The sequence below is a fragment of the Drosophila eugracilis genome, unplaced genomic scaffold, assembly GCF_018153835.1.
Source record: "Drosophila eugracilis isolate 14026-0451.02 unplaced genomic scaffold, ASM1815383v1 contig_2155, whole genome shotgun sequence".
Classification (NCBI taxonomy): domain Eukaryota; kingdom Metazoa; phylum Arthropoda; class Insecta; order Diptera; family Drosophilidae; genus Drosophila; species Drosophila eugracilis.
In genome coordinates this window covers 434,801-456,557 of record NW_024573039.1, presented here as the reverse complement: position 1 = coordinate 456,557, position 21,757 = coordinate 434,801, and the positions used below count along the sequence as shown (strand labels likewise).

Below are 21,757 nucleotides of genomic sequence, written 5' to 3'. Positions count from 1 at the left end.
GGAAACAGAGGACGAAATGAAAAATCGTAAAATAATAAAAAGCGGATTTAATTTAATTTTATTTTTTTGTTCAAAGGATGATAGAGAGGGGGGAGGATATCCTCCATAAACAACAAAAGCGAATCGTATCATAATAAACGGCTTTTGATGGGCCCAGGGAAACACTTGGTTGGCCAGCCATGGAACATCAAAACAAGAAGAGAAGAAGAGAAGACCACTCTGGAGGTCCTTGAAGGAAACGCGTTTCGGTCAGGACTCGGCACGTGATTGATGTGCGCTTATTGTGGCATCCATAATGGGCCAGCTAAAGATGTTCGACAGATTTTCTGCTACCTCGGATGAGCTCTAACCAGGAACAGGGTATATCTGACTGAAAGTTAAGTTTAAAAATAGAAAAATGCGTGGTTATCCTTAGAGCTAGGGTGCCTGCAAGTCATATCAAGGATTGAGGGAAGAAACTTCTTAGAACTGACAAAAAAGAGCAAAGTCAACACTAGGGGATATGGGGGGGCTGGTTTACTAGAAAGAGAAGGCGTTTCTTTGTCTCGCTTTGTTTGTTTTCTCGGCTCGTGTTTGCCAAAGCCTGGCCACACCACAAATAGGACATCAAGGACACTTAAGGACATGTTGCAGACACTTGGACCAAGCCCTATGCCTCAAATCGAAAAGAAAGAAGAGCAGAAATCTGGCCAACCTGGCCAAGCAAATCATAAAAAAATCAAAAGAAGGCAAACAAATGGCATAAAAAACAGCAAAAAAAAAGAAAAGAAATAACGAAAAAGTGGAAAGAATTAACAACGCGTCAAATCAGGGCCAGCTTAGAACAATTTAATGGAGCCCTTCCCCCCTTCATTTTTATGATGGACTTTTATTGCCAGCGTTTATGTTTTCCATCCTTTTCCCTCGCCCGCCCATGTTTTTCCGGCGGGACATGAAATTATTTTGCATGTCGCGCGCCATAAAAACTCAAAGGCTAGCAAATTTGGTATAAACCATCCCCCCCGTAGCTCAAGTGGCCCTGTCGTAATGTCCAGGCTGAAAAGGCGTGGGGAAAAGCCATAAGTTTTCCCATAAAAAGAAAAGCCAGGCCAGAGCCATCTGTAACCGAAATGAGGAGATTTGCCAGCCAAGTTTCTAGATTTCTTTCTAGGGTGGAGAAGGATCATTCGAGATTTTGATTGAGAATGATATTTAAGTTATTTCTTAAAATCTTAATGGTTACAAGACTAAACTTAAGATTAAGATTAAGATCTATCCATTACAACCCTCACATGCTGTACTACATGGCGGATACTTACTCATGATCATGGTTGTGCTTGTAGGAGTCGCGGTAACGCGTGCGCAGATTCCGCCGCATATCGCTGCTATCATTCACATGGCGATTGTGCGAAAGTGCAGCTGGCAGAAGGAGGGCCATTTCTGAAAGGAAATAAAATGAAAAATGCAGAGTTACTTTTTGGAAATCTTCAGACAAAACGCTGGAAATCAATTTCCAGGTTCTAAGTCACAAGAGCTCAGGATTGTGGATTTTTGTGTCTGTGGTCCCCCTGTGTCTCTGTGTGAGGTTTGTAACGCACGCATAGCTTCCATAATTCAATCACTACCAACCTTTACACACACACACAAGCACACTCACACAGACAGACATAAATATACATTCTGCGAAAGCGGAAGTATGCGTGCCGGAGCGCCTGGGGCTATGCTACGTTTTGCGAAGCCCACCGCCGCCTGGCACTTTGTTGTTTGCCCTGACGGTTGCTCTTTTCCCTTTCCCCTTCCCTTTTCCGCCTTGTTTCTTTTTCTCTCTCTCTTGTATTCTACAAGCGCGGAATCAAAACATGCCATTAACAGGCGACCAAATAAAAAAGCCACGCAAACAGCAAGTGCTCCTCCTCATCCGACCGCAGATTGCATAGAAATGCGAACCGCAGTGCCATTCCATTCGCAAGTACCGCCCCAAGTCCCTTCTGTCACGAAGCCAGCGACAACACGTCAGGCAACGCCGTCGCCACCAACACCGCCACCGCCGGCACCAACACCCAAATCCAACAGCAACACCTTGGCTGACCCGACGTGCCGCGGGTGCACAACGATGCCGCATGCCGGCTACACTCGAAGAAATCTTAAGTTTATGTAGGGAGATACTGAAAGGTGAGAGTTTTATATGTTCATCAAGAAAATCTTTAAGATATTTTAAGTTAAATTTCGTTTCAATATTTATATTAGCTCCTTGAATAAATAATAGGTAACACATTTTCTCGCAGTGCACTGCTCTTTATGCTCTTCTTTGATTCGCTACTGTGTTTACCCGATATAATTTACGTGTGCGATTTGTTTACTGTTTGCGCAGTGACTCTGGAACACTCAAAGGTCCTCGTCGACCTTCTCCAACCCAATCGAAGGCAGAAGAAGGGTTTCTCCCCCGAGGGGCGATGGCGGAGAATCCATTGCTTTGCCTGTCACAAGCGGATGGCAACGAATGGTGAGAGGGACGAGTGCTCAGTCAGTTCAATTTCACTTTTTGTAATGAATGTTAGGAGCCTGTAAATCCCCCATTCTAAATTATTGTATTCGTAACGGCAAAAGACCAGATTAAAAGAGCTCCTGCATGTGTTTTTAATGCATTAAGGCACAGGCGACACGTGACCAACGACGGACCACGACATCGATTTGACCAAAGGCCAGGGGAACCCAGCAAAGGAGTTGAACTAGAAAAAAAGAATTTGAACTAAGGCAGAACGAAAGGGATCATGACGGAGATGGGCCTACTACCGTATGTGGACATGGGCAATCGTGGCGATGGTGTTCAGTTTAATGGACTTGCAAACAGGGCCATCCATTGGCTGGAGAGGCGTCAGCGATTGAGAGATCGTTTGAGAGAACAGGACCGGGCCAGGGAGTTGAGCCGGGAGAGGACGAGGGCTCCGCCCAGTTACGAGCAAACCGGACGCCTAGCAGCCGCGGCCAGAAACGCCATTCCGGCAGTGCTTCGTCTTGTCAAGGAACTAAAAGTAGCTTTTCCGATTATTGATTATTAAAATTATTTTATCCTCCCACTGCAATTAGGTTATGGAAACCGATCCGCCGGAGCATACTTGGGCGCGGCCCAAGTCGATGAGCAACCTGCTGAGATGGCGTGCCAAGATCCGGGGACCCGATGGCAGTCCCTACGAGGACGGAGTCTTTGAGCTGGCCTTGAGTTTCCCGGAGGCATATCCCTTCGAGGCACCCATTGTACGCTTCATTACGCCCCTCTACCACTGCAATGTGAACGGACTGGGCTACATATGTGTGGATGTACTGGACGAGCATCAGTGCTGGTCGCCAGGACTTACGGTGGACAAGCTGCTTCTATCGCTGATGGCACTGTTGACCGATGCCGATCCACTGACGCCCTACAATGTTGAGGCGGCCGCGCAGTTTCTAAAGGATCGCAAGCGTTACGATCAGATCGCTCGCTCCTGGACCGAACGGCATGCCATGGATGTGCCGTGGGATTGAATATTTAGTCTAGTAGGCAGTTACAGTCCCAGTTCCGTAGTCTCCAAGGTGGCGGCGTTTTATCGATTGGTCGAGAGTGGAGCCGGAATAGTTTTGGACAAAGTTTCGATTGTGTTTCAGATAGATTTTTCGCGAATAAACACGAAGGTGTTGTCTGTACGAATTTCGTTTAAAAATTGTTGGCCCTTCGAGGTGGGTCCATATGCGTTGCATAATTTTAGGCGCCGCCGTAACTTATGCAAATTTAACGAGCCAAGTGCTAAGCGCTGAAGGGGAAATGCGGGGGCGTATGGAAATGGAAATGGAAATTTGCATAATCAAATGCCATATTGTTGCCCCTCACCCGCAGCCCCATCCTCTGTCAAGGTCCTTCCGCTCAGACTTCGCCTTGGGCATATTCACTTCAAGGGAAACTTTGCTGTTGGAAAACTGGAAAAGTTGGAAAATTCCAAGCTCAGCAGCAGGTGTTGCAGCATTTGATCGGCTCAATAGTTGGATAAAAATCTCTGTTAGGCAAATACTAAGGCGTAAATATATCCCTGTTTGAGAAGGATTAAATTTACTATAAAAAAACTGTCGAACCTTTCAAACAAAAATCAATCAAAATTTGTACTTTAAATCTCATTTATTGTAAATCTTGTTGACTTTTCAATATAATTTCGTTATCTAAAGAATACAGGGTATACACAGGGCCTGCTACTGATTAGTGCCTGCCCAAAACTGACGCGGTGGCACTTCATCGTTCATCTCGGACGATTACCAACTTGGCGGCCAAGTAGCCGAGGTGACATTCACACTCACGAATGCCAGTTAATTGGAATTTAGCACATGGCAACTGTATGTGAGGCTATGTGTGTGAGTGTGTGTGTGTTGGTGAGTGTTAAGCAATTATTTTTATAACGTTAATGAGCACAGCGCATTATTGTGGATGAAAATGAGGTACGTGGTATGGGGTATGGGGTATGGGGGTTTTTCCCTGGGTTTTGGGGACTAGGGTTTTCGGGCCTTGAGCTTTGGGGGCTTGGGAAGGCCACAGCGAGGGCGAAAAGTACGTGCACGTGTGGCAAATGTCGCACGACAAAACCGGAAAAAGGGAAAAGAATTCAGGCAGCCAACCGAAAATTTCCGAAAATTTTGTGCAACTTGAGCTGGAGTTTGTGAATTATGTAGATGGCAATTACCGCAGAGTTTTTTCTTTGTTTTTTCGAGTGAGGAAGGGGAGTGATCTTGCATATTTTATGTGTCTTTTTTCAGAGGGGAAGTCCTTTGGTATCCCATCACCATTTCAGCGGCTCAATGGCTCCTTAACTTTTGTCTTTGCCTTGCCGCCATTTACCGGTCTTTATTTTTAACCTGTGTGTCTTCCAGGCCACGCCCTCTGCGCCTTTGTTGTTTGCCTTAATTATTGCCCATGTGCGTGTAGCCTGCTAACATGCCCTCCAAAAGACACACACACAGTCGTTCAAGGAACAGCTTGTTTGTTAGCAATTAAGTTGGAATTAGAAAATTTTTAATAGCATACTTAAGGGCGCACCGCACTGACATATTCCGTTTACGTTTACGTTTTACGTTTCCTCTTCCTGTGAACCGGCAGCAAATTGAATTTGTCTTGACTAGCGTTATGTGCTTGCAGGGTGTACGGCTAGGAAGTAGGAATTTATTTTACACTCACTTTTTAGGTTAACATTAAGTTAGATGATAAGGCCAAACCTTAAGAAACTACTTAATCTTAATAGATTATTTTTCCGAATTATTTTCAAATTTCGAATCGGCACTCGCAGCAGAAAATCAAAACAATAACGCAAAAAGTAAGTAAAGGGGTGTTACGTTCCGGTAGTAAGCTGCACAAAACAGTCACCGTTTTAACCGTGCGTCTTGTTTTGACAAAGTTAGAGCTAAGAGACGGCAACAAATCCGGAATCTCTGCTGTCGGAAGACGTATACTTGATTTTGGGCGGAAAAAAATCAGTTTTTTAGCCATAGCACAGCCAAAAATGGTCCAAATGAGGAATGTAATAGCTCGTAGGGCTCGTAACTTGATTGCTATGATTCCCAATTGATTCGCATTCAAATCTGGGAAACTTCATTTTGGGCCAATTTTTTGAAAATTTTGTTGATCAAAAATGCGAAAATTGGGCCAAAATTGACTTTCCCAAAATCGAAAAACGAGTGATAGGGGTGGTAAGTGCTGGTCGTTAGGAGCACAAAACAGTCGTTCTTTTGGCTGTGCGTCTTGTTTTGGCTGAGCTAGAGCTAAAAAACCGCATAAAATATGGAATTTTGATTTTTTAGCCATTAAATCAGAGCTCGCAGCAAAAGTGCAGAGCAATTATGTGAAAAGTGGGTATAGGGAAGTAAAGATTTGGTTGTTAGCTGCACAAAACAGTCACCGTTTTAACCGTGCGTCTTGTTTTGACAAAGTTAGAGCTAAGAGACGGCAACAAATCCGGAATCTCTGCTGTCGGAAGACGTATACTTGATTTTGGGCGGAAAAAAATCAGTTTTTTAGCCATAGCACAGCCAAAAATGGTCCAAATGAGGAATGTAATAGCTCGTAGGGCTCGTAACTTGATTGCTATGATTCCCAATTGATTCGCATTCAAATCTGGGAAACTTCATTTTGGGCCCATTTTTTGAAAATTTTTTGATGGTACCCCTTATCAAAAATGCGAAAATTGGGCCAAAATTGACTTTCTCAAAATCGAAAAACGGGTGATAGGGGTGGTAAGTGCTGGTCGTTAGGAGCACAAAACAGTCGTTCTTTTGGCTGTGCGTCTTGTTTTGGCTGAGCTAGAGCTAAAAAACCGCATAAAAAATGGAATTTTGATTTTTTAGCCATTAAATCAGAGCTCGCAGCAAAAGTGCAGAGCAATTATGTGAAAAGTGGGTATAGGGAAGTAAAGATTTGGTTGTTAGCTGCACAAAACAGTCACCGTTTTAACCGTGCGTCTTGTTTTGACAAAGTTAGAGCTAAGAGACGGCAACAAATCCGGAATCTCTGCTGTCGGAAGACGTATACTTGATTTTGGGCGGAAAAAAAATCAGTTTTTTAGCCATAGCACAGCCAAAAGTGGTCCAAATGAGGAATGTAATAGCTCGTAGGGCTCGTAACTTGATTGCTATGATTCCCAATTGATTCGCATTCAAATCTGGGAAACTTCATTTTGGGCCAATTTTTTTGAAAATTTTGTTGATCAAAAATGCGAAAATTGGGCCAAAATTGACTTTCCCAAAATCGAAAAACGGGTGATAGGGGTGGTAAGTGCTGGTCGTTAGCAGCACAAAACAGTCGTTCTTTTGGCTGTGCGTCTTGTTTTGGCTGAGCTAGAGCTAAAAAACCGCATAAAAAATGGAATTTTGATTTTTTAGCCATTAAATCAGAGCTCGCAGCAAAAGTGCAGAGCAATTATGTGAAAAGTGGGTATAGGGAAGTAAAGATTTGGTTGTTAGCTGCACAAAAACAGTCACCGTTTTAACCGTGCGTCTTGTTTTGACAAAGTTAGAGCTAAGAGACGGCAACAAATCCGGAATCTCTGCTGTCGGAAGACGTATACTTGATTTGGGCGGAAAAAAATCAGTTTTTTAGCCATAGCACAGCCAAAAATGGTCCAAATGAGGAATGTAATAGCTCGTAGGGCTCGTAACTTGATTGCTATGATTCCCAATTGATTCGCATTCAAATCTGGGAAACTTCATTTTGGGCCCATTTTTTGAAAATTTTGATGATGGTACCCCTTATCAAAAATGCGAAAATTGGGCCAAAATTGACTTTCCCAAAATCGAAAAACGGGTGATAGGGGTGGTAAGTGCTGGTCGTTAGCAGCACAAAACAGTCCTTATTTTGGCTGTGCGTCTTGTTTTGGCTGAGCTAGAGCTAAAAAACCGCATAAAATATGGAATTTTGATTTTTTAGCCATTAAATCAGAGCTCGCAGCAAAAGTGCAGAGCAATTATGTGAAAAGTGGGTATAGGGAAGTAAAGATTTGGTTGTTAGCTGCACAAAACAGTCACCGTTTTAACCGTGCGTCTTGTTTTGACAAAGTTAGAGCTAAGAGACGGCAACAAATCCGGAATCTCTGCTGTCGGAAGACGTATACTTGATTTTGGGCGGAAAAAAATCAGTTTTTTAGCCATAGCACAGCCAAAAATGGTCCAAATGAGGAATGTAATAGCTCGTAGGGCTCGTAACTTGATTGCTATGATTCCCAATTGATTCGCATTCAAATCTGGGAAACTTCATTTTGGGCCCATTTTTTTGAAAATTTTTTGATGGTACCCCTTATCAAAAATGCGAAAATTGGGCCAAAATTGACTTTCTCAAAAATCGAAAACGGGTGATAGGGGTGGTAAGTGCTGGTCGTTAGGAGCACAAAACAGTCGTTCTTTTGGCTGTGCGTCTTGTTTTGGCTGAGCTAGAGCTAAAAAACCGCATAAAAAATGGAATTTTGATTTTTTAGCCATTAAATCAGAGCTCGCAGCAAAAGTGCAGAGCAATTATGTGAAAAGTGGGTATAGGGAAGTAAAGATTTGGTTGTTAGCTGCACAAAACAGTCACCGTTTTAACCGTGCGTCTTGTTTTGACAAAGTTAGAGCTAAGAGACGGCAACAAATCCGGAATCTCTGCTGTCGGAAGACGTATACTTGATTTTGGGCGGAAAAAAATCAGTTTTTTAGCCATAGCACAGCCAAAAGTGGTCCAAATGAGGAATGTAATAGCTCGTAGGGCTCGTAACTTGATTGCTATGATTCCCAATTGATTCGCATTCAAATCTGGGAAACTTCATTTTGGGCCAATTTTTTGAAAATTTTGTTGATCAAAAATGCGAAAATTGGGCCAAAATTGACTTTCCCAAAATCGAAAAACGGGTGATAGGGGTGGTAAGTGCTGGTCGTTAGCAGCACAAAACAGTCGTTCTTTTGGCTGTGCGTCTTGTTTTGGCTGAGCTAGAGCTAAAAAACCGCATAAAAAATGGAATTTTGATTTTTTAGCCATTAAATCAGAGCTCGCAGCAAAAGTGCAGAGCAATTATGTGAAAAGTGGGTATAGGGAAGTAAAGATTTGGTTGTTAGCTGCACAAAACAGTCACCGTTTTAACCGTGCGTCTTGTTTTGACAAAGTTAGAGCTAAGAGACGGCAACAAATCCGGAATCTCTGCTGTCGGAAGACGTATACTTGATTTGGGCGGAAAAAAATCAGTTTTTTAGCCATAGCACAGCCAAAAATGGTCCAAATGAGGAATGTAATAGCTCGTAGGGCTCGTAACTTGATTGCTATGATTCCCAATTGATTCGCATTCAAATCTGGGAAACTTCATTTTGGGCCCATTTTTTGAAAATTTTGATGATGGTACCCCTTATCAAAAATGCGAAAATTGGGCCAAAATTGACTTTCCCAAAATCGAAAAACGGGTGATAGGGGTGGTAAGTGCTGGTCGTTAGCAGCACAAAACAGTCGTTCTTTTGGCTGTGCGTCTTGTTTTGGCTGAGCTAGAGCTAAAAAACCGCATAAAAAATGGAATTTTGATTTTTTAGCCATTAAATCAGAGCTCGCAGCAAAAGTGCAGAGCAATTATGTGAAAAGTGGGTATAGGGAAGTAAAGATTTGGTTGTTAGCTGCACAAAACAGTCACCGTTTTAACCGTGCGTCTTGTTTTGACAAAGTTAGAGCTAAGAGACGGCAACAAATCCGGAATCTCTGCTGTCGGAAGACGTATACTTGATTTGGGCGGAAAAAATCAGTTTTTTAGCCATAGCACAGCCAAAAATGGTCCAAATGAGGAATGTAATAGCTCGTAGGGCTCGTAACTTGATTGCTATGATTCCCAATTGATTCGCATTCAAATCTGGGAAACTTCATTTTGGGCCCATTTTTTGAAAATTTTGATGATGGTACCCCTTATCAAAAATGCGAAAATTGGGCCAAAATTGACTTTCCCAAAATCGAAAAACGGGTGATAGGGGTGGTAAGTGCTGGTCGTTAGCAGCACAAAACAGTCGTTCTTTTGGCTGTGCGTCTTGTTTTGGCTGAGCTAGAGCTAAAAAACCGCATAAAATATGGAATTTTGATTTTTTAGCCATTAAATCAGAGCTCGCAGCAAAAGTGCAGAGCAATTATGTGAAAAGTGGGTATAGGGAAGTAAAGATTTGGTTGTTAGCTGCACAAAACAGTCACCGTTTTAACCGTGCGTCTTGTTTTGACAAAGTTAGAGCTAAGAGACGGCAACAAATCCGGAATCTCTGCTGTCGGAAGACGTATACTTGATTTTGGGCGGAAAAAAATCAGTTTTTTAGCCATAGCACAGCCAAAAATGGTCCAAATGAGGAATGTAATAGCTCGTAGGGCTCGTAACTTGATTGCTATGATTCCCAATTGATTCGCATTCAAATCTGGGAAACTTCATTTTGGGCCCATTTTTTGAAAATTTTTTTGATCAAAAATGCGAAAATTGGGCCAAAATTGACTTTCCCAAAATCGAAAAACGGGTGATAGGGGTGGTAAGTGCTGGTCGTTAGCAGCACAAAACAGTCGTTCTTTTGGCTGTGCGTCTTGTTTTGGCTGAGCTAGAGCTAAAAAACCGCATAAAAAATGGAATTTTGATTTTTTAGCCATTAAATCAGAGCTCGCAGCAAAAGTGCAGAGCAATTATGTGAAAAGTGGGTATAGGGAAGTAAAGATTTGGTTGTTAGCTGCACAAAACAGTCACCGTTTTAACCGTGCGTCTTGTTTTGACAAAGTTAGAGCTAAGAGACGGCAACAAATCCGGAATCTCTGCTGTCGGAAGACGTATACTTGATTTTGGGCGGAAAAAAATCAGTTTTTTAGCCATAGCACAGCCAAAAATGGTCCAAATGAGGAATGTAATAGCTCGTAGGGCTCGTAACTTGATTGCTATGATTCCCAATTGATTCGCATTCAAATCTGGGAAACTTCATTTTGGGCCCATTTTTTGAAAATTTTGATGATGGTACCCCTTATCAAAAATGCGAAAATTGGGCCAAAATTGACTTTCCCAAAATCGAAAAACGGGTGATAGGGGTGGTAAGTGCTGGTCGTTAGCAGCACAAAAACAGTCGTTCTTTTGGCTGTGCGTCTTGTTTTGGCTGAGCTAGAGCTAAAAAACCGCATAAAATATGGAATTTTGATTTTTTAGCCATTAAATCAGAGCTCGCAGCAAAACTGCAGAGCAATTATGTGAAAAGTGGGTATAGGGAAGTAAAGATTTGGTTGTTAGCTGCACAAAAACAGTCACCGTTTTAACCGTGCGTCTTGTTTTGACAAAGTTAGAGCTAAGAGACGGCAACAAGTCCGGAATCTCTGCTGTCGGAGGACGTATACTTGATTTTGGGCGGAAAAAATCAGTTTTTTAGCCATAGCACAGCCAAAAATGGTCCAAATGAGGAATGTAATAGCTCGTAGGGCTCGTAACTTGATTGCTATGATTCCCAATTGATTCGCATTCAAATCTGGGAAACTTCATTTTGGGCCCATTTTATCAAAAATGCGAAAATTGGGCCAAAATTGACTTTCCCAAAATCGAAAAACGGGTGATAGGGGTGGTAAGTGCTGGTCGTTAGCAGCACAAAACAGTCGTTCTTTTGGCTGTGCGTCTTGTTTTGGCTGAGCTAGAGCTAAAAAACCGCATAAAAAATGGAATTTTGATTTTTTAGCCATTAAATCAGAGCTCGCAGCAAAACTGCAGAGCAATTATGTGAAAAGTGGGTATAGGGAAGTAAAGATTTGGTTGTTAGCTGCACAAAACAGTCACCGTTTTAACCGTGCGTCTTGTTTTGACAAAGTTAGAGCTAAGAGACGGCAACAAGTCCGGAATCTCTGCTGTCGGAGGACGTATACTTGATTTTGGGCGGAAAAAAATCAGTTTTTTAGCCATAGCACAGCCAAAAATGGTCCAAATGAGGAATGTAATAGCTCGTAGGGCTCGTAACTTGATTGCTATGATTCCCAATTGATTCGCATTCAAATCTGGGAAACTTCATTTTGGGCCCATTTTTTGAAAATTTTGATGATGGTACCCCTTATCAAAAATGCGAAAATTGGGCCAAAATTGACTTTCCCAAAATCGAAAAACGGTGATAGGGGTGGTAAGTGCTGGTCGTTAGCAGCACAAAACAGTCGTTCTTTTGGCTGTGCGTCTTGTTTTGGCTGAGCTAGAGCTAAAAAACCGCATAAAAAAATGGAATTTTGATTTTTAGCCATTAAATCAGAGCTCGCAGCAAAAAGTGCAGAGCAATTATGTGAAAAGTGGGTATAGGGAAGTAAAGATTTGGTTGTTAGCTGCACAAAAACAGTCACCGTTTTAACCGTGCGTCTTGTTTTGACAAAGTTAGAGCTAAGAGACGGCAACAAATCCGGAATCTCTGCTGTCGGAGGTCGTATACTTGATTTTGGGCGGAAAAAATCAGTTTTTTAGCCATAGCACAGCCAAAAATGGTCCAAATGAGGAATGTAATAGCTCGTAGGGCACGTAACTTGATTGCTATGATTCCCAATTGATTCGCATTCAAATCTGGGAAACTTCATTTTGGGCCCATTTTTTGAAAATTTTGTGATGGTACCCCCTTATCAAAAATGCGAAAATTGGGCCAAAATTGACTTTCCCAAAATCGAAAAACGGGTGATAGGGGTGGTAAGTGCTGGTCGTTAGCAGCACAAAACAGTCGTTCTTTTGGCTGTGCGTCTTGTTTTGGCTGAGCTAGAGCTAAAAAACCGCATAAAATATGGAATTTTGATTTTTAGCCATTAAATCAGAGCTCGCAGCAAAAGTGCAGAGCAATTATGTGAAAAGTGGGTATAGGGAAGTAAAGATTTGGTTGTTAGCTGCACAAAACAGTCACCGTTTTAACCGTGCGTCTTGTTTTGACAAAGTTAGAGCTAAGAGACGGCAACAAGTCCGGAATCTCTGCTGTCGGAGGACGTATACTTGATTTTGGGCGGAAAAAAATCAGTTTTTTAGCCATAGCACAGCCAAAAATGGTCCAAATGAGGAATGTAATAGCTCGTAGGGCTCGTAACTTGATTGCTATGATTCCCAATTGATTCGCATTCAAATCTGGGAAACTTCATTTTGGGCCCATTTTATCAAAAATGCGAAAATTGGGCCAAAATTGACTTTCCCAAAATCGAAAAACGGGTGATAGGGGTGGTAAGTGCTGGTCGTTAGCAGCACAAAACAGTCGTTCTTTTGGCTGTGCGTCTTGTTTTGGCTGAGCTAGAGCTAAAAAACCGCATAAAAAATGGAATTTTGATTTTTTAGCCATTAAATCAGAGCTCGCAGCAAAACTGCAGAGCAATTATGTGAAAAGTGGGTATAGGGAAGTAAAGATTTGGTTGTTAGCTGCACAAAACAGTCACCGTTTTAACCGTGCGTCTTGTTTTGACAAAGTTAGAGCTAAGAGACGGCAACAAGTCCGGAATCTCTGCTGTCGGAGGACGTATACTTGATTTTGGGCGGAAAAAATCAGTTTTTTAGCCATAGCACAGCCAAAAATGGTCCAAATGAGGAATGTAATAGCTCGTAGGGCTCGTAACTTGATTGCTATGATTCCCAATTGATTCGCATTCAAATCTGGGAAACTTCATTTTGGGCCCATTTTTTGAAAATTTTGATGATGGTACCCCTTATCAAAAATGCGAAAATTGGGCCAAAATTGACTTTCCCAAAATCGAAAAACGGGTGATAGGGGTGGTAAGTGCTGGTCGTTAGCAGCACAAAAACAGTCGTTCTTTTGGCTGTGCGTCTTGTTTTGGCTGAGCTAGAGCTAAAAAACCGCATAAAAAAATGGAATTTTGATTTTTAGCCATTAAATCAGAGCTCGCAGCAAAAGTGCAGAGCAATTATGTGAAAAGTGGGTATAGGGAAGTAAAGATTTGGTTGTTAGCTGCACAAAACAGTCACCGTTTTAACCGTGCGTCTTGTTTTGACAAAGTTAGAGCTAAGAGACGGCAACAAATCCGGAATCTCTGCTGTCGGAGGTCGTATACTTGATTTTGGGCGGAAAAAAATCAGTTTTTTAGCCATAGCACAGCCAAAAATGGTCCAAATGAGGAATGTAATAGCTCGTAGGGCACGTAACTTGATTGCTATGATTCCCAATTGATTCGCATTCAAATCTGGGAAACTTCATTTTGGGCCCATTTTTTGAAAATTTTGTGATGGTACCCCTTATCAAAAATGCGAAAATTGGGCCAAAATTGACTTTCCCAAAATCGAAAAACGGGTGATAGGGGTGGTAAGTGCTGGTCGTTAGCAGCACAAAACAGTCGTTCTTTTGGCTGTGCGTCTTGTTTTGGCTGAGCTAGAGCTAAAAAACCGCATAAAATATGGAATTTTGATTTTTTAGCCATTAAATCAGAGCTCGCAGCAAAAGTGCAGAGCAATTATGTGAAAAGTGGGTATAGGGAAGTAAAGATTTGGTTGTTAGCTGCACAAAACAGTCACCGTTTTAACCGTGCGTCTTGTTTTGACAAAGTTAGAGCTAAGAGACGGCAACAAGTCCGGAATCTCTGCTGTCGGAGGACGTATACTTGATTTTGGGCGGAAAAAATCAGTTTTTTAGCCATAGCACAGCCAAAAATGGTCCAAATGAGGAATGTAATAGCTCGTAGGGCTCGTAACTTGATTGCTATGATTCCCAATTGATTCGCATTCAAATCTGGGAAACTTCATTTTGGGCCCATTTTTTGAAAATTTTGATGATGGTACCCCTTATCAAAAATGCGAAAATTGGGCCAAAATTGACTTTCCCAAAATCGAAAAACGGGTGATAGGGGTGGTAAGTGCTGGTCGTTAGCAGCACAAAACAGTCGTTCTTTTGGCTGTGCGTCTTGTTTTGGCTGAGCTAGAGCTAAAAAACCGCATAAAAAAATGGAATTTTGATTTTTTAGCCATTAAATCAGAGCTCGCAGCAAAAGTGCAGAGCAATTATGTGAAAAGTGGGTATAGGGAAGTAAAGATTTGGTTGTTAGCTGCACAAAACAGTCACCGTTTTAACCGTGCGTCTTGTTTTGACAAAGTTAGAGCTAAGAGACGGCAACAAATCCGGAATCTCTGCTGTCGGAGGACGTATACTTGATTTTGGGCGGAAAAAAAATCAGTTTTTTAGCCATAGCACAGCCAAAAATGGTCCAAATGAGGAATGTAATAGCTCGTAGGGCACGTAACTTGATTGCTATGATTCCCAATTGATTCGCATTCAAATCTGGGAAACTTCATTTTGGGCCCATTTTTTGAAAATTTTGTGATGGTACCCCTTATCAAAAATGCGAAAATTGGGCCAAAATTGACTTTCCCAAAATCGAAAAACGGGTGATAGGGGTGGTAAGTGCTGGTCGTTAGCAGCACAAAACAGTCGTTCTTTTGGCTGTGCGTCTTGTTTTGGCTGAGCTAGAGCTAAAAAACCGCATAAAATATGGAATTTTGATTTTTTAGCCATTAAATCAGAGCTCGCAGCAAAAGTGCAGAGCAATTATGTGAAAAGTGGGTATAGGGAAGTAAAGATTTGGTTGTTAGCTGCACAAAACAGTCACCGTTTTAACCGTGCGTCTTGTTTTGACAAAGTTAGAGCTAAGAGACGGCAACAAATCCGGAATCTCTGCTGTCGGAAGACGTATACTTGATTTTGGGCGGAAAAAAATCAGTTTTTTAGCCATAGCACAGCCAAAAATGGTCCAAATGAGGAATGTAATAGCTCGTAGGGCTCGTAACTTGATTGCTATGATTCCCAATTGATTCGCATTCAAATCTGGGAAACTTCATTTTGGGCCCATTTTTTGAAAATTTTGTGATGGTACCCCTTATCAAAAATGCGAAAATTGGGCCAAAATTGACTTTCCCAAAATCGAAAAACGGGTGATAGGGTGGTAAGTGCTGGTCGTTAGCAGCACAAAACAGTCGTTCTTTTGGCTGTGCGTCTTGTTTTGGCTGAGCTAGAGCTAAAAAACCGCATAAAATATGGAATTTTGATTTTTTAGCCATTAAATCAGAGCTCGCAGCAAAAGTGCAGAGCAATTATGTGAAAAGTGGGTATAGGGAAGTAAAGATTTGGTTGTTAGCTGCACAAAACAGTCACCGTTTTAACCGTGCGTCTTGTTTTGACAAAGTTAGAGCTAAGAGACGGCAACAAGTCCGGAATCTCTGCTGTCGGAGGACGTATACTTGATTTTGGGCGGAAAAAATCAGTTTTTTAGCCATAGCACAGCCAAAAATGGTCCAAATGAGGAATGTAATAGCTCGTAGGGCTCGTAACTTGATTGCTATGATTCCCAATTGATTCGCATTCAAATCTGGGAAACTTCATTTTGGGCCCATTTTTTGAAAATTTTTGATGATGGTACCTTATCAAAAATGCGAAAATTGGGCCAAAATTGACTTTCCCAAAATCGAAAACGGGTGATAGGGGTGGTAAGTGCTGGTCGTTAGCAGCACAAAACAGTCGTTCTTTTGGCTGTGCGTCTTGTTTTGGCTGAGCTAGAGCTAAAAAACCGCATAAAATATGGAATTTTGATTTTTTAGCCATTAAATCAGAGCTCGCAGCAAAAGTGCAGAGCAATTATGTGAAAAGTGGGTATAGGGAAGTAAAGATTTGGTTGTTAGCTGCACAAAACAGTCACCGTTTTAACCGTGCGTCTTGTTTTGACAAAGTTAGAGCTAAGAGACGGCAACAAGTCCGGAATCTCTGCTGTCGGAGGACGTATACTTGATTTTGGGCGGAAAAAAATCAGTTTTTTAGCCATAGCACAGCCAAAAATGGTCCAAATGAGGAATGTAATAGCTCGTAGGGCTCGTAACTTGATTGCTATGATTCCCAATTGATTCGCATTCAAATCTGGGAAACTTAATTTTGGGCCCATTTTTTGAAAATTTTGATGATGGTACCCCTTATCAAAAATGCGAAAATTGGGCCAAAATTGACTTTCCCAAAATCGAAAAACGGGTGATAGGGGTGGTAAGTGCTGGTCGTTAGCAGCACAAAACAGTCGTTCTTTTGGCTGTGCGTCTTGTTTTGGCTGAGCTAGAGCTAAAAAACCGCATAAAATATGGAATTTTGATTTTTTAGCCATTAAATCAGAGCTCGCAGCAAAAGTGCAGAGCAATTATGTGAAAAGTGGGTATAGGGAAGTAAAGATTTGGTTGTTAGCTGCACAAAACAGTCACCGTTTTAACCGTGCGTCTTGTTTTGACAAAGTTAGAGCTAAGAGACGGCAACAAGTCCGGAATCTCTGCTGTCGGAAGACGTATACTTGATTTTGGGCGGAAAAAAAATCAGTTTTTTAGCCATAGCACAGCCAAAAATGGTCCAAATGAGGAATGTAATAGCTCGTAGGGCTCGTAACTTGATTGCTATGATTCCCAATTGATTCGCATTCAAATCTGGGAAACTTCATTTTGGGCCCATTTTTTGAAAATTTTGATGATGGTACCCCTTATCAAAAATGCGAAAATTGGGCCAAAATTGACTTTCCCAAAATCGAAAAACGGGTGATAGGGGTGGTAAGTGCTGGTCGTTAGCAGCACAAAACAGTCGTTCTTTTGGCTGTGCGTCTTGTTTTGGCTGAGCTAGAGCTAAAAAACCGCATAAAATATGGAATTTTGATTTTTTAGCCATTAAATCAGAGCTCGCAGCAAAAGTGCAGAGCAATTATGTGAAAAGTGGGTATAGGGAAGTAAAGATTTGGTTGTTAGCTGCACAAAACAGTCACCGTTTAAACCGTGCGTCTTGTTTTGACAGAGTTAGAGCTAAGAGACGGCAACAAATCCGGAATCTCTGCTGTCGGAGGACGTATACTTGATTTTGGGCGGAAAAAAATCAGTTTTTTAGCCATAGCACAGCCAAAAATGGTCCAAATGAGGAATGTAATAGCTCCTAGGGCTCGTAACTTGATTGCTATGATTCCCAATTGATTCGCATTCAAATCTGGGAAACTTCATTTTGGGCCCATTTTTTGAAAATTTTGATGATGGTACCCCTTATCAAAAATGCGAAAATTGGGCCAAAATTGACTTTCCCAAAATCGAAAAACGGGTGATAGGGGTGGTAAGTGCTGGTCGTTAGCAGCACAAAACAGTCGTTTTTTTGGCTGTGCGTCTTGTTTTGGCTGAGCTAGAGCTAAAAAACCGCATAAAATATGGAATTTTGATTTTTTAGCCATTAAATCAGAGCTCGCAGCAAAAGTGCAGAGCAATTATGTGAAAAGTGGGTATAGGGAAGTAAAGATTTGGTTGTTAGCTGCACAAAACAGTCACCGTTTTAACCGTGCGTCTTGTTTTGACAAAGTTAGAGCTAAGAGACGGCAACAAGTCCGGAATCTCTGCTGTCGGAGGACGTATACTTGATTTTGGGCGGAAAAAAATCAGTTTTTTAGCCATAGCACAGCCAAAAATGGTCCAAATGAGGAATGTAATAGCTCGTAGCTGCACAAAACAGTCACCGTTTTAACCGTGCGTCTTGTTTTGACAAAGTTAGAGCTAAGAGACGGCAACAAGTCCGGAATCTCTGCTGTCGGAGGACGTATACTTGATTTGGGCGGAAAAAAATCAGTTTTTTAGCCATAGCACAGCCAAAAATGGTCCAAATGAGGAATGTAATAGCTCGTAGGGCTCGTAACTTGATTGCTATGATTCCCAATTGATTCGCATTCAAATCTGGATTTTGATGATGGTACCCCTTATCAAAAATGCGAAAATTGGGCCAAAATTGACTTTCCCAAAATCGAAAAACCGGTGATAGGGGTGGTAAGTGCTGGTCGTTAGCAGCACAAAACAGTCGTTCTTTTGGCTGTGCGTCTTGTTTTGGCTGAGCTAGAGCTAAAAAACCGCATAAAAAAATGGAATTTTGATTTTTTAGCCATTAAATCAGAGCTCGCAGCAAAAGTGCAGAGCAATTATGTGAAAAGTGGGTATAGGGAAGTAAAGATTTGGTTGTTAGCTGCACAAAACAGTCACCGTTTTAACCGTGCGTCTTGTTTTGACAAAGTTAGAGCTAAGAGACGGCAACAAATCCGGAATCTCTGCTGTCGGAGGTCGTATACTTGATTTTGGGCGGAAAAAAATCAGTTTTTTAGCCATAGCACAGCCAAAAATGGTCCAAATGAGGAATGTAATAGCTCGTAGGGCACGTAACTTGATTGCTATGATTCCCAATTGATTCGCATTCAAATCTGGATTTTGATGATGGTACCCCTTATCAAAAATGCGAAAATTGGGCCAAAATTGACTTTCCCAAAATCGAAAAACCGGTGATAGGGGTGGTAAGTGCTGGTCGTTAGCAGCACAAAACAGTCGTTCTTTTGGCTGTGCGTCTTGTTTTGGCTGAGCTAGAGCTAAAAAACCGCATAAAATATGGAATTTTGATTTTTTAGCCATTAAATCAGAGCTCGCAGCAAAAGTGCAGAGCAATTATGTGAAAAGTGGGTATAGGGAAGTAAAGATTTGGTTGTTAGCTGCACAAAACAGTCACCGTTTTAACCGTGCGTCTTGTTTTGACAAAGTTAGAGCTAAGAGACGGCAACAAGTCCGGAATCTCTGCTGTCGGAAGACGTATACTTGATTTTGGGCGGAAAAAAATCAGTTTTTTAGCCATAGCACAGCCAAAAATGGTCCAAATGAGGAATGTAATAGCTCGTAGGGCTCGTAACTTGATTGCTATGATTCCCAATTGATTCGCATTCAAATCTGGGAAACTTAATTTTGGGCCCATTTTTTGAAAATTTTGATGATGGTACCCCTTATCAAAAATGCGAAAATTGGGCCAAAATTGACTTTCCCAAAATCGAAAAACGGGTGATAGGGGTGGTAAGTGCTGGTCGTTAGCAGCACAAAACAGTCGTTCTTTTGGCTGTGCGTCTTGTTTTGGCTGAGCTAGAGCTAAAAAACCGCATAAAATATGGAATTTTGATTTTTTAGCCATTAAATCAGAGCTCGCAGCAAAAGTGCAGAGCAATTATGTGAAAAGTGGGTATAGGGAAGTAAAGATTTGGTTGTTAGCTGCACAAAACAGTCACCGTTTTAACCGTGCGTCTTGTTTTGACAAAGTTAGAGCTAAGAGACGGCAACAAGTCCGGAATCTCTGCTGTCGGAAGACGTATACTTGATTTTGGGCGGAAAAAAATCAGTTTTTTAGCCATAGCACAGCCAAAAATGGTCCAAATGAGGAATGTAATAGCTCGTAGGGCTCGTAACTTGATTGCTATGATTCCCAATTGATTCGCATTCAAATCTGGGAAACTTCATTTTGGGCCCATTTTTTGAAAATTTTGATGATGGTACCCCTTATCAAAAATGCGAAAATTGGGCCAAAATTGACTTTCCCAAAATCGAAAAACGGGTGATAGGGGTGGTAAGGTGCTGGTCGTTAGCAGCACAAAACAGTCGTTCTTTTGGCTGTGCGTCTTGTTTTGGCTGAGCTAGAGCTAAAAAACCGCATAAAATATGGAATTTTGATTTTTTAGCCATTAAATCAGAGCTCGCAGCAAAAGTGCAGAGCAATTATGTGAAAAGTGGGTATAGGGAAGTAAAGATTTGGTTGTTAGCTGCACAAAACAGTCACCGTTTAAACCGTGCGTCTTGTTTTGACAGAGTTAGAGCTAAGAGACGGCAACAAATCCGGAATCTCTGCTGTCGGAGGACGTATACTTGATTTTGGGCGGAAAAAAATCAGTTTTTTAGCCATAGCACAGCCAAAAAATGGTCCAAATGAGGAATGTAATAGCTCCTAGGGCTCGTAACTTGATTGCTATGATTCCCAATTGATTCGCATTCAAATCTGGGAAACTTCATTTTGGGCCCATTTTTTTGAAAATTTTGATGATGGTACCCCTTATCAAAAATGCGAAAATTGGGCCAAAATTGACTTTCCCAAAATCGAAAAACGGGTGATAGGGGTGGTAAGTGCTGGTCGTTAGCAGCACAAAACAGTCGTTTTTTTGGCTGTGCGTCTTGTTTTGGCTGAGCTAGAGCTAAAAAACCGCATAAAATATGGAATTTTGATTTTTTAGCCATTAAATCAGAGCTCGCAGCAAAAGTGCAGAGCAATTATGTGAAAAGTGGGTATAGGGAAGTAAAGATTTGGTTGTTAGCTGCACAAAACAGTCACCGTTTTAACCGTGCGTCTTGTTTTGACAAAGTTAGAGCTAAGAGACGGCAACAAGTCCGGAATCTCTGCTGTCGGAGGACGTATACTTGATTTTGGGCGGAAAAAAATCAGTTTTTTAGCCATAGCACAGCCAAAAATGGTCCAAATGAGGAATGTAATAGCTCGTAGGGCACGTAACTTGATTGCTATGATTCCCAATTGATTCGCATTCAAATCTGGGAAACTTCATTTTGGGCCCATTTTTTGAAAATTTTGTGATGGTACCCCTTATCAAAAATGCGAAAATTGGGCCAAAATTGACTTTCCCAAAATCGAAAAACGGGTGATAGGGGTGGTAAGTGCTGGTCGTTAGCAGCACAAAACAGTCGTTCTTTTGGCTGTGCGTCTTGTTTTGGCTGAGCTAGAGCTAAAAAACCGCATAAAATATGGAATTTTGATTTTTTAGCCATTAAATCAGAGCTCGCAGCAAAAGTGCAGAGCAATTATGTGAAAAGTGGGTATAGGGAAGTAAAGATTTGGTTGTTAGCTGCACAAAACAGTCACCGTTTAAACCGTGCGTCTTGTTTTGACAGAGTTAGAGCTAAGAGACGGCAACAAATCCGGAATCTCTGCTGTCGGAGGACGTATACTTGATTTTGGGCGGAAAAAATCAGTTTTTAGCCATAGCACAGCCAAAAATGGTCCAAATGAGGAATGTAATAGCTCCTAGGGCTCGTAACTTGATTGCTATGATTCCCAATTGATTCGCATTCAAATCTGGGAAACTTCATTTTGGGCCCATTTTTTGAAAATTTTGATGATGGTACCCCTTATCAAAAATGCGAAAATTGGGCCAAAATTGACTTTCCCAAAATCGAAAAACGGGTGATAGGGGTGGTAAGTGCTGGTCGTTAGCAGCACAAAACAGTCGTTCTTTTGGCTGTGCGTCTTGTTTTGGCTGAGCTAGAGCTAAAAAACCGCATAAAATATGGAATTTTGATTTTTTAGCCATTAAATCAGAGCTCGCAGCAAAAGTGCAGAGCAATTATGTGAAAAGTGGGTATAGGGAAGTAAAGATTTGGTTGTTAGCTGCACAAAACAGTCACCGTTTAAACCGTGCGTCTTGTTTTGACAGAGTTAGAGCTAAGAGACGGCAACAAATCCGGAA

At 41.6% G+C, this 21,757-nt stretch overlaps 2 protein-coding genes across 4 annotated transcripts in view; one reads left to right on the top strand and one right to left on the bottom strand.

Moving 5' to 3' along the window:
* LOC108117589 overlaps window positions 1-21,757 on the bottom strand; it is a 118,972-nt gene that overhangs the window by 9,767 nt on the left and 87,448 nt on the right. For all 3 annotated transcript variants that reach the window (XM_041818382.1, XM_041818384.1, XM_041818383.1), the window contains one exon: window positions 1,299-1,419. In XM_041818382.1, the coding sequence (XP_041674316.1) occupies window positions 1,299-1,419 (121 nt within the window). The remainder of the gene's footprint in view (window positions 1-1,298; window positions 1,420-21,757) is intronic.
* Window positions 2,539-3,660, top strand: LOC108117591 (ubiquitin-conjugating enzyme E2 11-like). The gene is made up of 2 exons (XM_017230095.1): window positions 2,539-3,011; window positions 3,067-3,660. Exons 1-2 carry the CDS (start codon window positions 2,751-2,753, stop codon window positions 3,499-3,501), a joined length of 696 nt encoding a protein of 231 aa, XP_017085584.1. The 5' UTR covers window positions 2,539-2,750; the 3' UTR covers window positions 3,502-3,660.

What these genes read in the sequence shown, in the direction of transcription:
- LOC108117591 (XM_017230095.1), top strand. Translation starts at nt 2,751, where the DNA reads ATGACGGAGATGGGCCTACTACCGTATGTGGACATGGGCAATCGTGGC. An exon ending in GTCTTGTCAAGGAACTAAAA is followed by an intron (nt 3,012 to 3,066) that starts GTAGCTTTTCCG and finishes CACTGCAATTAG; the next exon opens with GTTATGGAAACCGATCCGCC.